Genomic DNA, 25,295 nt, shown 5'->3' with positions numbered 1-25,295 from the left:
CCGAGTGCAAAAGGTTAAGTCTGTCTTAAATCATATGTTAAAAAATGGGTGTGGCTATTCCAATGAAGCTTTATTTACAAAAGCAGGAGATGGGCCAAATGCCGTAGTTTACAGATCCCGGTCTAGTGCACTCAGGCTAACAGACGAGGTGAGGGTTGGGGTGGATGGCAGGGGACTAATAGGACTTGTTCCAAGGAGTCTACTTCCAGGGTCACAGCTTTCACACTTTTGCCATCAGGACAGACAGGTATGATGACAAGAAAAATGACTGCTAGCAGCCCTGACACCTGGCACAGAAAAGGCATGACCTGGTCGCCAGGCTCAAGGCTCTATTCCTCAGCTGCTATGGGATCCCACACAGCTCACCTTTTCCTGTGCTCTAGCATCTTCTGAGTCAGAATGTCTCAGGTAAGTGGTCAGCACCAACTCCCTCTTCTCTCTTATGAAGTATAAGTGGCCAATAGGTGACCAGTTTGCCACGGTGTCATTGGCCAGCACCCAAGTTGCCCATTTCTCTGTTGCTGCAGCCTGGCTATTCCCAGATACACGGCTGCCTCGAACCTAGCTTTGTGAAGCCTCAGGGAAATGCTGCCGGTGCCGCTCACACAAGCAGGGCCCATCCTCAGCAACATCAGGTCTTGGCTCTGGGCTCAGGGGGGGTAGCGCCTGCTGTGGAAGTTCACTGGGTATGCGTGGCCGTCGGGCTGTACAGTCACATTCCTCTTTAAAGCTGTTCTGGGTAGGGCTTGAAGCTGGCCTGCTCCCTTTGTCTTGACATGTGATACAACAGGCTGTGAGTCCTTGTCCTTGACAGGCAGGGCAGGTCAAGACGAGCTGGCGGCACTGGGGAGTGGAGCAGAGTTTATACTGGTCCCATGGGGCTCCACAGAATGAACATTCTGGGGATGGAAGAACAATCTTTGTTATAAACACACGCACTTCTCCAGTTCCTAAATATAACTCTTAGCTCATTAGAATCAAATATATCCTGTTGCATCTGGGGAAGATTTCTAAATAGTAAGTCTCCTATCTTCTAACAAAAAACACTCCTCATCCCACTTTTTGGGGGGAGAGGTTGCTTCCAGAAATTGTCTTCCTGATTCCAGCATTCACCAATCCACTTTTCCTTTTCCCATTTAGAAACAAATAGTAATGCTTCTCTCTTTCATTAACTATTTCAAAGCGAGCCAACCACCCTCTTGTTCAACGGTCTTTTTCCTTTAGATTACTCCCTTTTTCATTGGGAGACAACATACCTGAATGTAGATGATCATTGCATCCCTACTCAGCTCTGCATCCCTCTTCCCCAGGCCTGAGGTTCTCCTGCTGTTTGTTGCTAACAGACACTTGCCACTGGGATTCCTAAAAATCATACTTAGCTACTTTCTCAGCGGGTTTTTTCCTACTGACTCCTGTTACCATTAGTAACATCCTTCTTCAAGTCTCTTTACCTAGCTTATCTAAGATACCTTCAAGCCTTCTCTCTTCCCTTTATACTCCACCTAGCTCCAAAACAGATGTGCAATATAGCTTTTAATAGCAGACACAAATACAAGACTATCCAAACTAATTAAAGATTAAGAAGGAAAGAGGACAATCCAACTCCTATCTTATTTATTATCTGAATCGTCATGCAATCTCAGTCTCTGATCCCCATTCTAGAAACTACAGTAGCCACTAGGGATGTCTGCCCGTGACCTTTCCTGCTCAAGACCGTGGCATCAAGAGCCCTTTTGCTAAAGGACTATTTCCATTCTTCTCCACGGACTGCCTTCATTTGGTACCACATTTTAGTGTGGACTCAAAACTAGTCAAACCACACATTTCCTGTGGTCACCGCTTCCTGTGGCCACCCCTGCCTCTGGCCTTGGCCCTAGGTCCAGCTCCCACCTTGGAATGCCCCACCCACCATGCAAAAGTGCAAGACCACATGTGTCCATAGACCATCTAAACTAGGGGAGTCTTTTCCTCTGTGCCATGGATTTACTTGGCAGTCTAGTGAAGACTATGAACTCTTAGAAATATATATTTTTAAATGCATAAAATAAACTACATAGGATTACAAAGGAAAGCAATTATATAGAAATACAAAATATTAAAATCTTTTTTAAAATCTGGAATATAGAAAGATTTTAGCACATTAAATAATAAGAATTAGTGGTGGGCCTAATAGCTCTTTCCATTTTGAAGCAATGATGAACATAAATACGATTTTGATACAGGTAGCAACTGTAATCTATGAAAATACTGATTTCTACTGACAAAGTCACAGGTACATCTAATACTACTGATTTGTTGCTTATATTCATAATTGATGGTAGTGTTACATTTAGTGAGAGGTTATGAAAATAAATTATTCCTATCCAAATTCACAGAATTCCCGAATTCTACATATTGACCCCAGGTGAAGAACCCTGATTTAGCCTATTAGTTCACTGCCGAGCAGGCAGAGAGCTAGGGACATTATCTCCATTTTTAGGACTCTAATGAGTAAATGGTGAAGCCAGGATCCCAACACAGGCCTCCTGGCTCTGCTGTACCGCTACATCTCCAACTCTGTTGGGCAGTGGTGGTGCCACGCACTCCTTCTCCCAGTTTTATTCTTCACAGAATCAGTGCCAGCCTGCCTTCCAGCATGGTTCATACAGAGTGTGCCTAATCGTGAGTTTAGGTTCTAGGCTTGTGCTGACCTACCTGACACTATGTCACTGTTGTAGGACAAGGCATAACGCTCATCGAAAACAAACAATTTCCCTTTGTAAAAACCGTCAGGAAACTCTTCCAGGTACTTGTGGATGCCACCCTTGAGCTGGAACACTTCCTTGCACACTCCCTATGTGTGGAAAAACAGCAGGAGATTCAGGAGACAAGCAGAGGTCAGGAAGAAGCTCTACAGAGGACACAAATACAAGACTATCCAAACTAATTAAAGATTAAGAAGGAAAGAGGACAATCCAACTCCTATCTTATTTATTATCTGAATCGTCATGCAATCTCAGTCTTCAGGCACGTGGTGAGGATGCCCAAGGGTGGCTCCTGGCTCCCACTGCAGGACACTGAGAAACTGCTGACCAAGGGCGCAAGGAAGCAACTGGCCAGATCTTGCGTGGGGGAGAGGGGGGCGATGGGTGATGACAGCAGTCAGGGCCTTCACTCTCTAGATTCTGGAAGCTCAACTATTTTTGCCACCCCCTAAATATAGAAAGACACCTGTTGGGACATGTAATGTTACTGAATTTGCTCTTCTCAGGATCAAGCAAAAGTATTAGGCAAAGGGAAACGTTAACTAATCTTTCCCGTTTGTACCTGGTGAGTTTCTAAGACTGAGTGTTTTTCACATCTTAAGATTTAAGAACTTTGTATTTTGTACTTATAAACTCCAAGCTGAAACCATACCAGGGGAAAATAAACACTTGGCTGGCCAGGATGGGAGAGGGAATGAAGGGGGAAGGGAGCTCCACACATGCTGTGGACTATGCCTTCTTCACGGCCAGGCCTATGGTGCCCCAAGGAGGGTGACTCACCTTGGCTTTGAGGTAAGCAGAACCCCGCTCACAACGGATGCCCCCAGTGCAATACATCAGTACCCTCTTCTCTCTGAAAAGTTCTAGGTTTTTGTCAACGTAGCTAGGGAAGTAACTGAATTTCCTGATGTCTGGGGCTAAGCAGCCCTGGAAGTGTCCCTACAGTGTGGGATAGAAGGAAAATGGTAAAAAAAAAAAAAAAAAAGTATACCTGGTATGCTTTCTTCTGTCACACACACCCTCCCCTCCCGCACCACCTTCCTTGGCAAGGAAACACCAGCTAGTTGCTGTTCTCATCCCACACTCTGAACCTTTCAACTTCAAGATCTGGAACTTAAGAGACACAGCTGGCGAGCTGTGAGTCACCTTCCCAATCTTCAGGGGAACTGGAGAGGCTGCCCAAAGCAAAGTTTACAAGATCCTTGACATGTGTCAAGGGTAGGCACATGGGAGCCGGAACGCACGTTACTCGCCAATATGTCTGTAATTCCTATTTTCTTAGGCTTTCTCATCAGATCCTGAGTTGAAAGGCTTGGGTTTTTCTCTGCAGCTGCTAGCAGTGGGAAGAGATCCATGGGACTTGACCACTGATGGGCACACACATTCCCTTGGGGAACATGCCATACCGTGGGGACTCAATTCTGGTTCTTACTATTTTGCTTTCATAGAAGTTTCTGCAGTCCAGGAGGATAGTATCACTTTGTTCTTGATTTGCCTGAGACAAAAACTTTTCTACTTCTTTATGAAATTCACCTGGGGATAAATGGATTCCTAAAATCAAACCAAAAAATTAGTTGATAAACTATTCACAAGTAAGAATTGCACTCTTCCAAAACTGCTATCTTTAAAGAGGAAACGACTTCTTGCCAAACCGTCATCAAGAATAAGTCATTCTGAGGGGGAATCTCCAAAGAGAAGACCAATTTACGCATTAAATGACCCATATGTTAGCCACCCACAGCTATTTTAATGAAAGGATTCATCACAACTCCAGCTGATTGATGTGTCTAACCTTCACATATGTCTATTGTTTTGTCCTTCTAAAAGCAAGCATACCAGGCTTTTTATAGGAGATCTTATTGGGACTGATCCCCATAGGCACAATTTCTTCAAATACACCAACACGCAACTCTGGAAAACAGCAAGCTCCTCCTTTGCTGGTCTAGCCAATGAGAAACAAAGCAGATAATGTTGAATTTTCTGGAACAGTCTAGCCATAATTCCCTTTTCCCATTAAAACAGGTTTTTCTAATTTGAGACTTCTTAATACTACAGCTATGGTATTATAAATAATTCTCATATTTGGTACTTACTGCATATTTACCATGTTTCAGAAATGTTACACTGAAAAGGTGTTTCTATAGCAATAGCATTTAAAATTGAAACACCGCTGAGCAATTTCAACATGTAAGATCACATCCCAGCTTTTGTCCTGGAGCAATGACCTCTTTACCTATCACCACCAGCACTAACACTACCAAGGTATTTCCCACCACCTTTATCACCTATTATGATAAAGCACCTGAGCTGTAAGAGCAACCTTGTTCCCTGTGTGAAGTGGTGCTCTGATCATTCCAGGTTTACCGAGATAGCCAGGCAGTCTCCCAAATAAGCAAACACATCTAAGTTTCAGAATTTATATTGTGTCAACCTTATTCTTTAAGAAGGGAGACTGAGGTCCAGAGAGGGCACTATCTTGTCCAAGACCACATGGCGACTCAGTGGAAGAACTGGAACAAGCACATCCTTCCAACACACTACCTTGTCACCTGGTAACGGGGAAGGGTAGTTACCTGGCACTGCTTATTTCTCTATACTGCCCTCTCTTCATAACCTACAGCAGGAAGAGGCACTGAGGCATGGCTCTAGAGCCATTTCCTTTTCAATTTCTCTTACCTTAAAATCATCCTCACACAGATAATCCTTAAACAATGGGCAGGAAAGCATGACTTCCACATAGAGTCTGGTGGCCAATTTGCTTCCACCAACTGTCCCGTTGATTCCTTCGGTAGCAATTCGCACCTGAGACACAAGATGGTGAGAGAAAGGGAATGCAGTTTAAATCTTCCCAGGGCAGAACAGGCTCAAGTGTATCAGTGAGTTGAACAGGAAACACAGACACTGCTGTGGACACCAAAGTGTTACCACAAAGATACCTGTGTTTTCTAAAACAGCACTCCCTAAATTCAGATGAGGTACTTGGTTAATGTGTGCTGAATAAGAGCATGAAATTAAAGCCCCATTTGCTATGGAGCTCCAGTTGTCCAATGGCCAGAGAACCACATTTTGAGTTTAATCCAGGTCAGCAGATCTAGAATCAAGATTCAGTTTTGCCACTTCCTTGCAAAGTGCCCTGAGGAAATTATTTTACTTCTTATCTTTACTTCTTTATATAATTTCTTTATCTTGATAAAACAGAGGAAAAAGAGAACAATGAAAACCACTGCTGGGGAGAGACTCCCCAAGTTCTAAAGCACAGAGCACACCTAAGGACTGGGAATGGGGTGAATGCATCTCTGCATGGTGTTTGGGGAAAGCCCACCATTGCAAACCCACCCACTGGAATACAAAGCTGCAGGAGGAGTGTTTGTTTTGTTCACTGTTGCATAACCAGTGCCTAGAACACCTGCCTCATAGTAGGCATTCAATATGTATCTGTTGAACAAATGAATGTGTGTCTACATCTGAGGTTTTCTGGCTTCTCAAATCTGTACTCTTTTTAAAATGCTTCACTGGTTAGGAGACATTAGAGCTTGGATTAAGGCCCCTGCCTTAAGAGGCAATGCTCTGGGGACCCTGCAAAGTTAGCTGTTTTGGTGCTACAAAATCCTTGGATGAGTTTAAAGATGTATCATCTTTAGAGGGTGCTGAGCTCTCTAGAGAAAAGTGCAACACTTACCTATATCACGGTATTCTCTGGAAAGGTAATTTAAGGTCCTATAGTGTTACTACTACCTGTATAACAATGATACCTCCCAAATGCATTAGAATTTTAAAATTTTTAAAGGCTCCCCCTTTTCAGGGCCCAGAGATGATACTCCATTGGCTGAGACACTTGATTCAATTCTTTTAGGGCATGGATATAAATGGGATTCATTTACAAGCCCACGCCAGCTCACTAGTAGTGGCTGTGCAGAATTCCATGATGAGCATTCTGGGTCACATCCAGTCCTTGAGGGAGTACTGGAGCCTAGGGAAGCCTGTTCTCGGCCGGGAGAAGAGAGTCGGAAGTACACGCCATCTGCAGAGACTACTATACCTATTACCAGCTTATATATACACATTTTTTCCAATTTAACAAAATTATTTATTAGGCTTTATTTCAAAATTGAGATAACTATTACTATTGCAATAATAGTAATACAATAATACATTTTTTACTACTTGTTATTTTAATAAACTTATGAAAAGGGTAGAGATCATTAAAAATGAATGTCCATTGCTATGTATGGCTAACAGTATTGACGGATCAATGTTTAAAGTGTAAACATTTATTTTTACTATGAGTAATATTAACTGTCTACTCTCCCACTAAACCTGAAACTTCCCTCTAAACCATATTTGGAGAGAATTTTTTGATTAAATGATTCAACTTCTATATTTTTAAGGGATTACATAGAAAAAGAGCTAAACCAGGATGAGTCAGGAACTCTACCCTAAAGCTGTTATTACTGTGACAGATATGATGAAGAGGTACATACTTGTACGTAACTGTCTTTTGGGTAGGTTAGTATATTCTTTCCTGTTATTTTAAATCTCAGAACCCAAATAAAAACAAGCACATCCACTCCCTATACAATTGGGGCAGAACAATCTCTAAACTCATCCGCTAGACTTTCAATCACTAGGATTCTTTAACAGAAATCTTCAAAGTAGCTCCTTGGTGAGAAAGGCCTTAAACCTCAGAGATGAAGAGCAACAGTTAGCATTTACTGAGCACCTACTATGAGACAGGAGCTTTATAATATATTCCTGAAAGGTAGATGTCATAATCCCCACTCAACAGAAAAGGAAACAGAAGCTCAGAGAAATCAAGTAATTTGTCCAAGAGCACAGGTTGGTAGGTGTAGATCTGGGATTCAAAACCAGATCTTATTGGCTATAAATCTTGTAATTTTTCCTTTCCAAAGTCTCCAATGCATTCCCTTATGTATCTTTTGGGAATAATGAATGTATAGCAATAGGAACAAGAAGCTTCCTTCCACAATTCCAGAATTTTCAAGTTCTCCTCTTTTCTACCTAAATGCCAACATCCTGACAAATCTCCTACCAGCAGAAAACTATCTCAGTAAACTCATCATGTATCATGGAAACCTTAGAATTTAGACCTATGATCTAGGCAGGTACTGCCACCTTGTGGTTAGGGACCCTCACTGTTAGTTCACCTCAGGTTGGGCCAAGAATAAAAATCTGCCCCTAAACCAAGGAAAGAGATTGATTTCATATTTTGTACATTCAGTTTTACTATGAGAATGCCCATCTTTTAAGATGCTCTCTAAATAGACATGGTGACAAATGTATTCATTCCACAAATGTTTACTAAATTTTTTATTATGCTCAAGGAACTGTACTGAGAATTAGGGATATAGTGGTTGGGAAAAAATACAGTTCTTGCGCTCTTGGAGCTTATAGACTAAGGGAAGTCACAGATATTAAGATAAAAGTTACAAACTGACAAGTGCTATAAAAAATAACTACAAGATGCTATAAGAGAGTATATTTTGAAAGATGAAATTGATTGAAGGTCAAGAAAGATCTCTTTGAGAAGTGAAGATTGAGGGAAAATTACACAGGAGAAACCGAGTACTAGTATGGGAGAGTTCCTTAAAGACTTTTCTTATAAAAAGGCCCAAAAACACAAAAAGACTTTGTGGGCTCCAAGAAACTGAAAGAAGAATGGTATCAGATGAGCGGAAAGAAGGTAAGAAGGGTCCAAATCATGCAGGAACCTAAGGGCATGTTAACAATTTGGGTTTTACACTAAATGCACTGGATAGCCACTAAAAGATTTTGAGGGCTAATATGATTTTATTTACCTTTGAAGATCATTCTGGCTGCTGTGTACAGACTAGATTAAATGGCAGGCAGGGAGAGAAGAATGGAGAATAGTTTGCAAGCTATGGAAATGGACCAGGTAAGAGGGTGGGGCTTGGTCTAAAGTGGTGGAAGTGTAGGACAGAGTGAATGGAGTCAAGGGACATTTTAGAGGTAGAAATGGCAGGACTGGGTGATGAACTGAATGAAGCTTTCAGTCCACTATCTGTTAGCAAACATGGATGTGGAAAATGTCGCTGACTGATCAAATGATTGCCAAAGCAAATTAAAACCTGGGACATGAGTGGGAAAGATTACACATAGACAGTACAGCGTCATAACTAGAGGGGATCCCAGAGGGAACCTAACTCACTTTTTAAATTTTTAAAAATATATAATATACATATACATGAACAGATATGTAATCATCAAGGATATTTTTAAAAAAGAAAAACCACCCATAATCCTCTGGTAGAGAGTCATAATTAACACTTCGATGTCTACTACTCTCCATCTTTATACACACAAACACTTGTGCTTTTGTTACAAACACATATTCATTCCTTTATTCAACATTCTCTGAACATACACTGTCTGCTATGTGCTAAGCCCTGTGCACTGACAATACATCAATTAAGACGAAGTTCTTGTCTTCATGAAGTTTACATTCTATATGGGACAGATATAACAAATTAAAGACTATACTTTCAGATAGTAGTAAATTCTTTGACTAGAAGGGATAGAAAGTGATGAGGCTTACAAAAGGACCTCTTCAGATTAGAGTTCTGAGAAGATAACATCTGAGCAGAGATTTGAAGTGAGGAATGAGCCATGTGAAGATCTAGGGAAAAAGCATTCTAGAGGGAAAGAAAATAGCAAATGTCAGTACCATGAAATGGTAAAGGCCCTGGCATGTTCTAGGAAAATTAAGAAGAAACTTGGAATCACACCTCTATGTACAGTTCTATAAAATGTTTTTCTAGGTACTATATCAAGAACATTTCCCTATGCCAAGGGAAATTATGCCTGCTTTTGCAGGAACATAGGCATACCCACCATTTACCTAATTATCTACAGTTGTTTTCATGTTACAAAGGCAGGGTTGAGTCGTTTCTTTGTGCAAATCCTAAAATATTTACTATTTGGCTCTTTAAGAAAAAGTTTGCTGACCCCTGGTCTATGCCATTATATATTCTTATAAAACACCATGTTAATAGCTACTTAGTATTCTACTTATATGCCTCACAGGAGTTTGCTAATTTCTAAAAACTCAACAGCAAATCTCTTTGTAAAGAGCACAGCCTTACCCTAGCCGGTCTGGCTCAGTGGATAGAGCATTGGCCTGCAGACTAAAAGGTCCCGGGTTCAGTTTCAGTCAAAGGCACATGCCTGGGTTGCGGGCTCGATCCCCAGTAGGAGACATGTAGTAGGTAGCCAATCAATGATTCTCTCTCATAATTGATATTTCTATCTCTCTCTCTCCCTTCCTCTCTGAAACCAATAAAAAAATAAAAACAAAGAGCACAGCCTCTGCAATCCAAGTTGGAGGCCAGAGCAGCCTAGTGAAGGATGGGGTGGAAGAAGGTGTTACCTTGCCTGTGAGGTGCAGGTGCCGACACAGAGCTGTCTGCCAGGCACAGATCCAGTGGGGGTCCTCCAGGTCACGATAGCAGTAATAAAGTAACACCTCTCCTTCATCACTGCCCTCACCACTGCAAAAAGAAAACCACAGAGAAAGGACATCTGAATCACTGGCCTAAGTTCATCAAGTATAACCAGGCCGAGGCAGGGAAGGCCTAGATGGAGCAATTCATGCCTGCCTTTGCACCTACTATTGTTCTCCTAAAATGAGAAGCAACCCCTATCTGTCTGTATTTGCTCTAAAGAAGAACATATCTGCACTTTATAGCTAAGTAAACTGAAGTCAATTCCTTACAGGTGAGACAACTACAAGTGACAATCAGGACTCAAAACACCAGATTTCTGACACTAGAACCCATATACCCTTTCTTTCTATTGCACTGTGCTGTCTTATACTAACTTGTGGGATCCGGGCAGGTCACTTATCATTTCTGAGCCTTGATTTCCTCATCTGTAAAACTGGAGAAATGAAATAAGCTGCATTTCCCAAAAGTGTGCTCTGAAGCTGTTCTTTGAAATCACCTTTGAGAAATCCTACAGGCAGTTTTTCCCTCTTTCAGTCCCAGTAAAAGCCCCTTATCTATTGAAGGCTCTGAGAAATCCTGTAATAAAGAACATTTTAAACTAGTGCTTCCAAACTTATTTGTCTTTAGTACCTCTTTTCAATACCTGATAGCATCCTCTACAATATTGTTGCACAGATGTATTTTAGAGAATGCTATAGTGGATGATAATTAAAGTCCTGTCCAGCTCTGGAGTCTAAATCTCTCAATACCCTTATCATATTTCAGCTTCCTCCAAAGCCTTTTCTCTATTTCAGAGCCTATCTATTTTCTTTTCTCTAAACTCCTGTAACAAATTATCTGAACCATACAATTTAACTAATAATTATATACTTTGTCTCATATCTTCTGCTAATTGTTTCATGCCCTTTTCTTTGTTTTTCTAACTAGAAAGCAAATTCCTTGAAATGCAGGACCATACCTAAATGAGGCCACATTTATAAAGCACTTTATAGTTCACAAGTGCTTGTACCATCATCATTTTAGAGAACTCATACAGCAATACTGTATGATAGGCAGGGCAGACATTATTATTCCAATTTTAAAAGCGAGGAAATGAAGGCACAACAAATTTTAGCAACTCGCTCAAGTCTGACTCCAAGTTCAATTCTCTTCCTTTCTCCTTTTCTTTCTGATAAACAAGGTGGATTTAGCACTAAATACTAGTGATAAAATCATATCAGACTTGGACATTTTCAATTCACCAAATTCAGGAATTGCTTAAAACCAGAAATCCGTCCTCTAGTATTCTGTAGTATAATTTGGTAAGTTTTTCAAAGGCAGAGTCTAAACCTCTTAATCCTGTGCCTCAGTTCTAAAAGTTAACATCCTTTCTAAAGCATATTCAGCTCAGAAAGCCACATTTGGTAACTAAAAAAAAATTTTAAGCAATGATATTATTCAGGGTAGAGGAATCATTAATGTTTCTGGGCCTTCCTATTCTCTTTGAAAATAATATAATTTTCTGTTCTTTACTTCTCCCTAAAGATAAGATGCAGAATGGCTTTCAAGAAACCTGGCTACATTACCAGCTGTGTGGGTACCTGCTACTGCATAGACTAAAATCTTCTATTACACACAGTACATGTTTATCACCCTTGCTTAGGCCTGTAAAGAAATTCTGTGCCTTTAAGATCTTGCCATTTTAGTGATATCTCACTGTGGCTGAAAAAACATTTTTTAAATTAAAACAAAAGTACAGAATGAAATTCTTACCTTATCAGCTCATCAGGGCTAAAGCAACTAATGTCAGGGAGCCAAGCAGACACTTCATGGTTTCGAGTAAGGCACTCTTTCGGGGGGTTCCTTTTGTCGGCAGACTTAAGGCTCTTTGAGGTGCTCGATGCCACAGCGAGCTGCTTTAAAACAGAAGCAGTCTGGTGCCAAATCTCATCAGCGTGCTGTGTTGCCACGTGTCTATGGATGCTAGTGGGGCCCGTGAACAGTTGCTGACAGCATTTCCACCATATTTCTTTGCATTTATAAGATGGTGCTGGAACTTCTTTGGTTTTGACAAAAAGGGCAAATGCCTGCAATTACATTTCAAATTGTCACTGTGAAATAACCTTAGGTTTGAGGCTAATGGAAGCCTCAGTGAAATTTCTTCTATTATCTTCCCACAGCGGTTTCCAGTTTCTACTATTCGGTAGAAGAACATGAAGAGTAACAGTTTTATTAGTAAGCTTTATATCAGCTGGATCAGATCAGGAGTCTCAGATAGCAGCTGCCCTACTGCCTGTCTGTTCTCCCTGTGACTTGGACTCCTGAGTTTCTTCCCATAACCCAGGGTGGCGAAAGGAATCCAGCCCATCTGTCTAGGATCTGTACCTCACCACACGTGTTCCAGAGCCACACCTTGCCTACGAGTCTCCTTTGCCTGGCACAGAATTAAGATCACTGGTAATGGTGCTGAGGAGACCTTACTTCGAGCATGGCAACAGCCTACTGTCTCACTATCCCTCCTCTCCCTGGAGGACAACCTTGATGAGCTACTTCCAGATCTACCGGCATTAGCTATACACACATGATCCTGAAACATCAACAGCAATTTTAGCAATTTTACCTTTTTCTTTGCAAATGAATATTTCTTCTTTGTGTTGACATCTAGCTCTGCTTTAAGACTGCTACTGGGATTGATAATACTTGTGTCTTTCAAATCCAAGTCTGAAAATCTTAAAAGACAGGCCTCCAGGTCATTTCCTTGGTCTGGTGAAGTCGAAGAAGGCATCTGGTTTGGTTGTAGCAGTGAGGCAGATTCCTTTCAGTTAACTATTTCCTAGGAAGTGAGCAAGGGAGAAACAACATTGTCCAAGTCTTTGATTCCTACTTGAAGTAAACTTGAAGTTAATCAATCATGCAAATGAGCAGGGGCCCAGTAGCCCAAGCTATCCATTCATTCACTCATTCATTCAATAAATAGTATTTAGTTAGCAGGCATTGTTCTAGATACTGGGGATATAGCAGTGAATGCAAAAGAAAAAAGTCTCTTCTTTCTTAGAGTTTGCATTCCAATGGGGAGAGACAGAAGGTAAGCAAATAATTTTTTTTTTTAAGTCACATGGTAAAAGAGATTATGAAGACAGAGTAAGGAGCCAGGGTGATGGAGGGGATCTTTAAAACACAGAGGGTAGGTAAAGTCTGAGGCAGTAGCATTTGAGCAAAAACCTGAATTAGAGGGCAAACTTACGGTAAGTTGATACCAAAAAAGCACCGGTACAACCAAGCTGTATGCTAATAACTTCAGTTATAAACACTTTGTTCTTTTCTTGTCCCCTAAATGTTTGAGCTATGCAAATTCCCTTTCTTAGAAGAAATAACTACCAAGAGAAACCTATTTTAGTGAGCCAGAAGAAATATACAAATTGTTACTGTGGCCAAATCTTGCCAAAATGGACACACTACAACCAACATAGTGCATTCTTTCTTTTATAAAGCAAATGTTACAGGTAACAAAGAGGCAACATGAAACACTGGGAAAGACATTGGCTTTGGATCATGATGTAGCTGAGTGCAAGTATGTGAACCTGGGCAAGATATTAAACTTCTCTGAGTTCTAATTCTCTAATTTCTAAAATTCGATGACAGCATCTACCTTGTAGGGATGTAGAGAGGACTGGAAAGGAATTTGTCTCCTTAATTCCCCTACCAATCTAGGCTCATCTCAGACAACACTCTCCCTCATATAACCTGCTCTGGCTACAACGGGCTTTGCCTAGTTCCACAAATGACTCATGCCCTTCCCTGCCTTACAGTCTCCACACATACCTTACCCACCACCCCAAAATGGCCTCCCCTCACTCTAAATCCTTTTCAGTTTTCGCCTTTAGACATTCTTAACTATTCTATGCCTGGCACATAGAATAGTGTTGCGGGTGCCAGTCTTAATGAAAACAGTTACTATCCCTGCTCTTTTGACGCTTATATTCTAGTAAGAGAAGAGCGACACTAAATAAGTAAACACATTTAAAAACATGAAACTATCAGTGAAACATGAAACTTCTCAATTTCCTTTGCTGGGGATTCTCCTTACCCTCCATCCCAAACTTTAATTATTGAATCGCTTTATCTACACTCGCCCTCTAGGTAATCTCATCTAGTCCCAAGAATTTAAAAACTAAATTTCCTGAGAATAACTGTGATAATACATGTGAAACTAGATTGGTTACTAGTTGGGAATTGCTGAAGCTGATTGTTAAAATACATGGGGGTTCATAATTTTCTCAACTTTTGTAAATATTTGAAAAAGGTAAGCAATCACAAATAAAGGGAAATTTATGTTGAGAATACTATACACTAACTGACTCCAATTTATATCTCAAGGCTGGGCCTCTCTCCTGAACTCCAAATTCACATATCCAACTGTCTACTGGATAGCTTCTGTGGGAAGGCTAATAGGTTGTTCAAATGCAGCTGTTCAAAACCAAACTCTTGTTTTTCCCCAGTCTTCCTTACTTGCGGTCCAGGAGGGATGCTGCAGCCCCCTCCTAGTTCCACTTGCATAAATGGCATTTTTATTCTTTCTGTTATTCAGAGAAAAAAAATCTTTGGGCTTCTTCTTGATTCCTTATTCTTTCACACTATCGCACAGTCTCTCAGAAAATCCTACCAACTTTGTTTTTGAAATACAATCAGATCAGATCACTTTACACCACTTTCACTACCAACCCCATTCAAGCCACCATCATTTCTTGAGAGAATTATTGAAGGAGACTAACTGGCCTCCTCATGTAAGAGCCAGGAAGGTAATAACTATTAAAAAACTAGACCAGTCTCCAAACGCTTCTCAACTTACTCAAATAAACTCCAACGTCCTTACAATGCCCTTCCCACCACGTCTCTAATCTCCTTTTTTACTACGTTCCGTTTGCTCACTACCTCTGATTGCATTGTTTGTCCATCCCTGATTGGTCACCAACACCAAGAAAGGAGGGATTTTCCTTTGTCCACCTGTGCATCCTCAGCATCTAGAACACTGCCTGGCACACAGGAGGTGCTAAATGTTAGCAAATACAGTATGTGAAGTAAAAGTGATTGGGTAGCCAGAGAAGGCTTCACTAAGGACCTGATGTTTGAGCTGAAACCTAAAATGACAAGAAGCTCTCCATGCAGAGTTGGCAGCAGAGATCTGCAGGCAAAGGAAATAGTGAGAATCATTTCCTAAAGGGGGAACACGCTTGACTTACTGGAGGTTCAGGAAGAAAGAGTGGTTGGAGTACAGAGATGAGAAAGGAATTAATGATATGGAGTTCGCAGTGGCAAGTCACAGGAGAGTTGTAAACAAGGGAGTGAGGCGGTCTGGTTCTGGATTTGTTTTGAAAGTAGAGCCGACAGGGTCTACAGATTCATTGTTAGGTAGGACGTGAAGGAAAAGGAGGACCCAAGAACGACTCCGACCAACATTTTTGGATTAAGCAATCGGATGAATGGTGCCATTTACCAAAATGGCGCTCCGGGCAAGGCCCAGTCTCTCCGGCCGGCTTTCCCGAGGAGGCAAAGGCCCGGAAGTGGCAGTTCGGTGAGCACGTACCTGCCGGTCCTGATCCTTTCTTAGATCTTTCTTCATCGAACAGTCTCCGCCTAAAAATTAACACAGCTCACCACCCAGGGTCCCGCAGGCCCCGCCTGGAGTTTACGTAGGAAGGAACGCTGGAGACGTCAGCCGCGCCGGAAGTCTTTGAGACTTTTAGCGGAAGGGACGCTGGGAAAACCAGAGAGCCCGCCCCCGCGCCGAGAGAGGGTCTGAAATTGAGGCGGGGGCGGCAGCCTCCCTCCTGGACCGCCCGCCTCCCAGCTTGGCTCGCAGCCCCGGGCCGTGCCTGGCTGAAGCGGTGTCGCTATCTACGTGGCCCCGGAAGGACTTAGAGCGAGTGGCGGGAGAGGGGAACCGCTAGAGGAAGCACGAGGGGGCGGCTGCGTGCGGACCTGAAGCCCGCGGCCTGGGGAGCTCCTAGACACCGCCGCGTCCACCCGGCGGCCCCTCCTTGCGCTTCCGGGAGCCCTCCCGAGCGAGTGCGCCTGCGCGCCGGCCACTCCGCGCGCCTCGCCGCTGTCCTCGCGCCGGCCGGCGTTCCGACGGTTCCTTCGGTGCTTCCTGCCCGCCCGCCCGCCCGCTCGGCTCGGCTCGGCAGCGCGGAGACGTGCGGCATGTCGCGGCGGCGGCACCGGGACGAGAACGACGGTAAGTACCGTGGGCCCGGCCGCCGAGGCCGCGCCCAGGTGGGGGCCGAGGTTTGGCTTCCTTGGTCTTTGGGTCTCGAGGGAAGGGGACGGGAAGCCCTCCCACGAAGAGGAGGAGGGTAGCACAGCGCGAGTGTGGCCTGGCGACCTCTGAAAAAGCTCCTGCTCCCCTCCCCTCCCCGCCTTTAGTCGTTGGCTGATTGGAGGCCTTGGGGGGGCCCACGTCTCTAACGACTTTTCTGGATTTGGTCCTTAGCACCACGGAGCCGGGAGGGAAGCACACCTGTGTCTGTGCGGCCGCCTCTTGGGGACAGTGACGGCGGACCCTCTAGTCCCCGTCTCTCGTTTTGACCCTCAAACTGCACCTGAAAAGGACTCTGGGCAGATTGCTAAGGGAAAGGAACAAAGCAGTAACTGAAAGGTCTGATGAATCTATGTGGTCTCCCTCCCCTACCGGTCATTGTGGATGTGCCTTCTCTTAAGCTGCAGGGAAAGAGATCCCTCATCCACACCCAAGAGGTCGCTAATAAACAGATGCGTGTAGTTAAGTTAGATTTTGAACTGGCTGTAACTGTATTTCCCTGGTGTAAGAGACTGCTGGAAAACCACCTGGAGGGCTCTTAGAGATTTAGATCAGGGGTTGTCGTCTCCATTTGGATGGTTGTGCTCATGGAGATCATGGTGCATCATAAAAACCAAGTATAATTGTGTTAGTTAAAAACAGAAAAAAAGATGCTCACATTACATAATCAGTCAAGAGCATACATCCAAAAAACCTAATTCTATTAGTATTTTAATGTATTCTTTGCAAAGAATGTAGTGTAGTGGTTAAGTGGGCAGACTTTGGAATCGAGGGTTTAAGATTAAAGCTAGACTCTACCATTTACCTGGGGGTTAGATCACCTTTTTTTAACATTAATCTGTAATATAGAAGATGATACATACCTCTTACTGGTTTGTAATGGTTAAATGAAATAATACATGTGATGAATGGCATATGATGATGTCTGTTTTATCACCTGTTAATGCTTAAGAGGTGGTAAACATTGGCAGATGTCAATGATGTAAGAAAAAAATAATAAAATTTAATTGAATTAATTTTCTCCACTAACATATTTCTCTACATGAATGTTGATGCGGTTAGGAGTAGGTAAAACTAAATCACGTGTATTTAGTTTTAACAACGAAACAACAGATTTCAGCTAGGGCATGGCTAAGCGGTTCTCCCCTGATACCTCAGGATCTAGAGTTTTCGTGTAATTAACATGGAGCCACAGCTGGCAGTGCTTAGATACCGGTGAGCGCAAGTCCAGGGTGCTCTTCACTGCACGGTATGCTCATACTTCTTTTTTTACATGGGCTTTTTGTATAAGGTACATTCGGGGCACAGAAAATACAGTTTTCTTATGCTTTGAATTAGATTAATCAAAAACTAATATGCTTGGGGTTTAGAGAACTTGAGCCTTTTAAAGTTATTTCATTTTCTTTGCTTTTCTTATACTTTCTTTTCTCCATTCCTTCTTCTCCCTTCTGGAGTAAACCTATTGGGAGAGAAAATGTTTCCAGAGGGCAACTTGGAGAATTGGATTTGAATATGTAAAAATGCAACTTTTGCTTTGGTTATTGGGATGCTGGCACATTTTTCTTGAGAGTTAGTTATTTTAATGCCAGCTGGCAGCTAAATCATTGTCCATTCGGGTCTTGTTGCAGGAACCTCAGAAGTAAAATAAGGAGTTACTTAATCAAAGCTTACTATGGCAAATAACTTAGTAATGGAGGGGCAGTTTATAGACTTGGTTACTACACCAAATCTGGAACTTTTGTATTTGTGTAATGATTAGCTAGGGCTTACCCTAACCAGTGATCAGAATCAAGTGTTTTATATACTTTTGTTTTAGTTGAGCATCTATTAATATTTTTAAAATTAAAAATATTAGAAGCTTAAATATTATCATAGGCTATGTTCTTATAAGCTGAGTTATTATTATTATTATCGTTTAATAGAAGATACATCATAGCATTTCTGGATTATTGTCAGCTCTTAATGAGGCATTGATTGCCATGACTTCCCATGTGCTTGATGAGATATAATCATTTATTCTACAAATATTCGACAGTGCCAAGCATTGTCCTAACTACTGGCAATACAGCAGTGAACAATATAAAGATAGAAAACAAATAAAATATAGTGTATCATATGACAATAAGTCATACAGGGGAAAATAAAACTAAGAGGGCAGAGACTGCTGTGGGGGAGGAGTTGCTGTGTTTTCTTTCTTTTAAATTTTTTTTGGGTTTGTTTAAAGTATTACAAATAGTAGTACATATGTCTCCTCCCCCTTCCCCCCCATTGGCCTTCCCCTGGCCTCCCCTCTCCACCCCCCTCCTCCTCCCCCAGTGTCTTTCGTCCATTGGTTTTGCTTATATGCATGCATACAAGTCCTTCGGTTGATCTCTTACCCACCCCCAGCCTTCCCGCTGTAATTTAATAGTCTGTTCAGTGCTTTTCTGCCTCTGTATCTATATTTTTGTTCATCAGGTTATAATGTTCTTTATTATCCATAAATGAGTGAGATCATGTGGTATTTTTCTTTCACTGACTGGCTTATTTCACTTAGCATAATGCTCTCCAATTCCATCCATGCTGCTGCAATTGGCAAGAATTCCTTCTTTTTTATAGCAGCATAGTATTCCATTGTGTAGTTGTACCATAGTTTTCTAATCCACTCATCTGTTGATGGGCATTTAGGCTGTTTCCAAATCTTAGTTGTAAATTGTGCTGCTATGAACATAGGAATGCATATATTCTTTCTGATTGGTGTTAATGTTTTCTTAGGATATATTCCTAGAAGTGGGATTACTGGATCAAATGGCAGTTCCATTTTTAAATTTTTGAGGAAATGCCATACTGTTTTCCACAATGCCTGCACCAGTCTGCATTCCCAACAACAGTGCACTAAGATTCCTTTTTCTCCACATCCTCGCCAGCACTTGTCATTTGTTGATTTGTTAATGATAGCCATTCTGACAGGTGTGAGGTGGTACCTCATTGTTGTTTTGATTTGCATCTCTCGGATGATTAGTGACTTTGAGCATGTATTCATATGTCTCTTGGCTTTCTGAATGTCCTCTTTCGAAAAGTGTCTATTTAGGATCTAAATTTTAGATCCTTTGCCCATTTTTTGATTGGCTGTTTATCTTCCTTTTGTTAAGTTGTTAAATGCTGTGTTTTCTATAGGTTGCTCAGGGAAAGCCTCTTTAAGAATGTCATGTTGCCCTAGCTGGTTTGGCTCAGTAAATATAGCAGCCTGTGGACTAAAGGGTCCCAGGTTCGATTCCAGTCAAGGGCACATGCCCAGGTTGCTGGCTTGTTCCCCAATTGAGGGCAGGCAGGAGACAACTGATCAATGATTCTCTCATCATTGATGTTTCTATCTCTCGCTCCCTCTTCCTTCCTCTCTGAAATCAATAAAAATATATTATTAAAAAAACTTTAGAATGGCATCTTTAGAAGGTAAGGAGCAAACTAGATGGCTCTATGGGGGAAGGCAGTGGTAGGGAACAACAAATGCAAAGGCCTTAAGGCTAGAACATTCCTGTCTTATTCACAAAACAGCAAGAAGGCCAGTGTTGCTGCTGCGGAGTGAGGGAGAGAGTTATAGGAGGTAAGATCAAAGAAGTAGCAGAGGATCAGCTCATAGAAGTTGATTTTAAAATTGTATCTCTGGCCCTGGCTGGTTTGGCTCAGTGGATAGAGCGTCAGCCTGCGGACTGGAGGGTCCTGGGTTCTATTCTGGTCAAGGGCACATGCCCGGGTTGCCGGCTCGATCCCCAGTGGGGGGCATGCAGGAGGCAGCCGATCAATGATTCTCTCTCATCATTGATGTTCCTCTCTCTCCCTCTTCCTTCCTCTCTGAAATCAATAAAAATATATTTATTAAAAAAATTGTATCTCTGTGTCGAAACTAAAGTGTCAAGGATCCAGGGAAACAGGCAACTATACCAACGAAGTTCACCTATAGGTCAATTTATAGACAAAGAAAGAGAAGTCCAAGTGAAAATGTGTATGGATACTGGTCCAGTGCTAAATCTAACATTTCTTATTATCTCTTTAAGAGTATTTCTGAAGCTTTTCAGTTATAGGATATGCATAGGATAATAACTGTTCAGTACATTGTTGTGTTCTTTTAAGAAAGTATTTAAGTTGTCCATAATCTTAGCCAAAAACCCACATTAGCCCCATTTAAGCTACTTAGAATTAGATCCTTATCCTTTAGGCTAACTGGTTTTTTACTTAACTATCTATATAAAAGGCTAATATATTAAGTGTCCAACCATCCGGGTAATGACATCACGTAGCAATGCCTGGCTTCCTCTCCCTAGCGACTAGCCTCCTTGAGTTTCTTCAGCTCAGGAACACAACTTGCTTTATAGCCAGGTGGAAACATTTCACACTGTAACCAAATGTCTGTGAAGCGTTTTCACGTGCCTTATCTCATTTGATCCTCACAGAAGTCCTGGAGTAGGTAGATAGGAGACTTGGTGGAATCCTATTTTCTTTTCATTAGCCAGAAAACGGAGATTTAGAAAGCTTAGAAACTTGACCCGACTGAAAAGAAGTAAGAAATTGTGGACCTTGAAAATGACTTCAAGTTTTCTCACTGTGCAGAATATAGTCAAACACTGCTGCAGTTAAATATTTTACCTTTTGTTCTCCCTGCGTGATCTACAATAATAATCTGCTTCATGTTGGTATTTATTGCTGTGTTGCTGACAATTACCTGAAAGAGAAGTTGGGGTGCTTCACTGGGCTGGAAAAAGCTTAGCTAAATCAGAAAGCAGGTCTAATTAAGCAAGTTTATTTTATATCTATAAAAGGCTAAGTTGACTCGCACATGTGCCGTACATATAAAGCTCTCACTGGTGCCAATCGCATGCATGTGTTTCAATCTGTCATTGTCAATTGTGAATTTGGTTGACACTTCTATTATAGAGAAAGGGCGAATAGCAATATTAAAATATTTCTTCTAATTAATTTCCTTTCAATGTGCACGAATTCATGCACCAGGCATATATATATATATGTGTGTGTGTGTGTGTGTGTGTGTGTGTGTGTGTGTGTGTGTATGTATATATATATGTATGTATGTATATATGGCTAAGTGTCCATCTGACTGGTAGCTATGATGCTCATGGACCCCAAGGGGGCATACGCTCAACACAGGAGCTGCCATGACGTGTACTGGCCATTTAAAAGTAAACTGCACCACGGACCAGTCGCCTACAAACCAACACTTGGCTTCCCCCAAGTGGGAAACAGGCCCCGCCACCACCCCGGAGCAGCACCCACCAAAATCGCACCCAATGCTGCCAAGACCCCATGGCGCAAAATGCGGCCCACAGCCCAGCCCAGAAACGGTGGCTGTGGGCACTGAGTAATGACATCACATAGCAACGTCCAGCTTCCTCTCCCTAGCAACTAGCCTCCTTGGAGTTTCTTCAGCCCAGGAACCCGACTTGCTTTATAGCCAGGTGCAAACATTTTACAGTTTAACCAAATGTTTGTGAAGTGTTTTTATTGCCTCATCTCGTTTGATCCTCACAGAAGTCCTGGAGTAGGTAGATAGGAGACTCGGTAGAATCCTACTTAATTTTCATTAGCAAGATGTGAATAGCAATATTAAAGTATTTCTTCTCTAATTAATTTCCTTTCACTGTGCATGAATTTGTGCACTGGGACACTAGTAGAAAAATAAAATGAATAGAAGTGAAGGGATTTGTTACTTTCAGGAAAAGTATAGCTTGTTTCAGAAGTGATGGTTACCTCCGCTTTAAATATGCAAGGTCAAGGTACTTTATTTTTCTCTTTTACCTTGTAGGTTTTTGTTACTTTACTTTCTCTCTTACCTTGTTGGTTTTTGTTTTTGACTTCGTGGGTCTAAAACTTCTTATAGTATATCTAATTCTAAATAAGGACATAATGTATAGGACAACATATTCATATAAAATTAGAATCGCCTTACAGGGGGAAAATTATTTGGTGTACCAAGATCCTTTTAGATGGGTTCAATGGAGACTTGCTGCATCCGTTCTATTCTAGCCAAGGGTGTCTGAATGAAGTGGCAATATGTAACTTTATATTGCAAAACTACTACATAGTTACATTTTAATATAAAAGCTATTCTTGCTTTGGGAGCTACCATAGTGTTTGTTTGTTTTAAAATATATTTTTATTGATTTCAGTGAGGAAGGGAGAGGGAGAGATAGAAACGTCAATGAAGAGAATCATTGATCGGCTGCCTCCTGCATGTCCCCCCCACCCCAGAGGATCGAGCCCACAACCTGGTCATGTATATGCCCTGACCGAGAATCAAACAGTGAAACTCATGGTTCATAGGTTGGCGCTCAACCACTGAGCCACACTAGCCAGGCATAAATATGTTTTCTTGAGGGTATGTGAAGACATTCAGCTAATTCCCCAAGTTTTATTCTTAATTAAGGTGTTTTATTCTACTTCCCCATGCTTGTCATCCAGGTTCTCTTCTACGTTTCAATATCCTGTTACTGTCCATGAGTTCAAAATTTGTCTGTAGTTTACCCCCTCCCTTCATATTCTCTCCAATATCAGGTGAGAATGGGGCTTCTCTTCTCAATACATCCTGACTCTTTCCATTCTCCACAATAAATTAGTTTTTTGATATAGTCAAAATGGGAAGAAGAGAAAAAAGAGGTGTTGTAGTTCAGATATAGGACTGTGCACTTGGATTATCTGGCTTTTCTTTGTAAATCCTGCTTTCTCTCCCTACAGCATCATTTCCTCCTTTTCAAGCTTCTAAAAGGGGCGAGGCGGGTTGCTTTAAAAACCAGGATATGATTTCAAACTGGTATGGGAATAAGCCAGCTGGATAGCTAATTTAAGGAGGTTGTGGAATAAAGGGTTGGCAAAGTAGATGGGGCAGAAAGAAGATAGCAGTGGTTAAAGTTTAAAACAACAACAAACTGCTCTCATTCAGCTAATTTTTCAGCCTGTACATACCCCCAACCTTATTGGAATCTGGTTCCAAGGAACACTATTACATTCTGCCTCCTAGAACAGAATTTTTCAACATCAGGCTGGGTTATTTGTGGTTGGGAGTTGCCCTGTGCAATGTAGTATATTTAGCAGAATCGCTGGCTACCCACTTGATACTAGAAACACTCCCCAAATTGTGATGACTAAAATTGTCTCCAGCAATTGTCAGACAACCCTTGGGAAGCAGAATCTCACCCAATTGAGAACCACTGCTCTAGGAGAATGCTATTTTTAATGTCCTGGCTTTTAGCTTATATAAACGTTGCATCAAATAGGCAACTTTTATTCAATGAATGAATCCTAGAAATAGAAGACCTTTGAATGAAAGTTGGCTCTCCAGATAGTGGAACCTTTATAGATCTTATGACTTAGATTTGATGTATACTTAAGATTCAAGGTCATGCCCTAGCCGGTTTGGCTCAGTGGTTAGAATGTCAGCCTGTGGACTGAAGGGTTGTGGGTTGATTCCGGTCAAGGGCACATACCTCTAGTTGCAGGCTCAACCCATGGGAGGCAACCAGTTGATGTGTCTCATATCGATGTTTCTCTCTGTGTGTCTCTCCCCTTCCCTTCCATTCTCTCTAAAAAATCAATGGAAAAAATATCCTTGGGTGAGGATTAACCAAAAGAATCAAGGTCACTGATCTCAGAATGCCACACATGTCCACAACTTTACACAGGAAGATGTCTCCCAAGAATATATCTCAGCTGTCATACTGCACGCATGTTGTATTTTTTTATGGCATTATCCCTTCAAAACTGTACTCAGTGGTTATTTAAGCCAGGTCATAATGATGACTAAGGGGTGGAGGAGTCAAGACACAGAGTGCTTTACCCTGTGGTCTTTACATCTGATCCTACCTGGGTAGTAATAGATTGGTTTTGTTCAGCATAACATTTAAGGGGATGCAAAACAATGATCATTTCAGTCACTGGAGCAACTTTAACACCCAAAGCTTCGAATAGCCATATGCTGTGTTTTATGATAATCACCATATATTTCAAGCCAAAAGGTCTCATGGCAAGTGATTATGAACTTTGTAAAAATGGCTTAGTTCTTTAGGCCGTACAAGTCTAGAGGAGATTGAAGTTATGTGTAACCCTATATCCAGCTGCAGATTTTCATTACTAATACAGATCCCCAGCACAGTTACAGACTACTGCTCCCTTGTCTATATGCTGTCCTAATAATCTAATTGTTGGAAGTTCAAAATTAAATTATAACCCAGCTGGTATGGCTCAGTGGTTGAGCATTGACCCGGGAACCAAGAGGTCACTGGTTCGATTTCTGGTCAGGGCATATGCTGGGATTGCGGGCTTGATCCCAGGTGGGGGGGGCGGTGCAGGAGGCAGCAGGTTAATGTTTCTATCTCTCTAGCCTTCTCCCTTCCTCTCACTAAAAATCAATAAAAAACATTTAAAAAAAAATTTTAATTATATTGGGAGACTAGCCAGCATTATGTGTAGCATCAGCATTATGTACCATACTTAGCAATATTAGTTTTAAGTTTTTTAAGTGTATGGTATGTTATTCCACAAAAGGACATGAGATCAGTATATTATAGTTGTATTTTAATCCTCACCTAAGGATGTTTTATTGATTCTTAGAGAGAAATGAAGTGGGGGGTGGGGGGGGGGGCCAGGGGAAGAAACATTGATGTGAGAGAAACTTAGATCAATTGCCTCCCCACACGCCCCAACCAGGGAATCAAACCTTCAACCTAGGTATGTGCCCTGACCACATCAAACTGCAAACTTTTGGTACACGGGATGACACTCCACCAA

General features: G+C 41.7%; 2 protein-coding genes across 3 annotated transcripts in view; one reads left to right on the top strand and one right to left on the bottom strand.

Moving 5' to 3' along the window:
* Positions 1-366: 366 nt before the first annotated feature.
* Positions 367-15,944, bottom strand: TSTD2 (thiosulfate sulfurtransferase like domain containing 2). 2 transcript variants are annotated; one of them, XM_079790562.1, is made up of 10 exons: positions 15,789-15,944; positions 12,825-13,037; positions 11,978-12,291; positions 10,150-10,270; positions 5,421-5,546; positions 4,581-4,686; positions 4,177-4,295; positions 3,525-3,683; positions 2,695-2,833; positions 367-899 (listed from the first exon to the last, which is right to left on the bottom strand). In XM_079790562.1, the coding sequence occupies exons 2-10, from the start codon at positions 12,987-12,989 to the stop codon at positions 562-564; spliced, it is 1,587 nt and encodes a 528-aa protein (XP_079646688.1). In that variant the 5' UTR covers positions 12,990-13,037; positions 15,789-15,944; the 3' UTR covers positions 367-561. The 2 variants fall into 2 exon arrangements, with proteins under 2 accessions (XP_079646688.1, XP_079646689.1); XM_079790563.1 differs by having other exon boundaries at positions 15,699-15,828.
* Positions 15,945-15,989: 45 nt separating this feature from the next.
* Positions 15,990-25,295, top strand: part of NCBP1 (nuclear cap binding protein subunit 1) — a 42,974-nt gene continuing 33,668 nt past the window's right edge. Inside the window, exon 1 of the mRNA XM_079790557.1 lies at positions 15,990-16,439. Within this exon, the coding sequence (XP_079646683.1) occupies positions 16,406-16,439 (34 nt within the window). The 5' untranslated portion in view covers positions 15,990-16,405. The remainder of the gene's footprint in view (positions 16,440-25,295) is intronic.

Source organism: Cnephaeus nilssonii (genome assembly GCF_951640355.1).
Source record: "Cnephaeus nilssonii genome assembly, chromosome: 14".
NCBI lineage: Eukaryota > Metazoa > Chordata > Mammalia > Chiroptera > Vespertilionidae > Cnephaeus > Cnephaeus nilssonii.
Note: the sequence above shows the minus strand (reverse complement) of the source record. Positions and strands in the feature narration are given on the sequence as shown.

What these genes read in the sequence shown, in the direction of transcription:
- TSTD2 (XM_079790562.1), bottom strand. Translation starts at nt 12,989, where the DNA reads ATGCCTTCTTCGACTTCACCAGACCAAGGAAATGACCTGGAGGCCTGT. An exon ending in ATTCATTTGCAAAGAAAAAG is followed by an intron (nt 12,292 to 12,824) that starts GTAAAATTGCTA and finishes ATGTAATTGCAG; the next exon opens with GCATTTGCCCTTTTTGTCAA. An exon ending in ACTTCTATGAAAGCAAAATA is followed by an intron (nt 3,684 to 4,176) that starts GTAAGAACCAGA and finishes CCCACACTGTAG; the next exon opens with GGACACTTCCAGGGCTGCTT.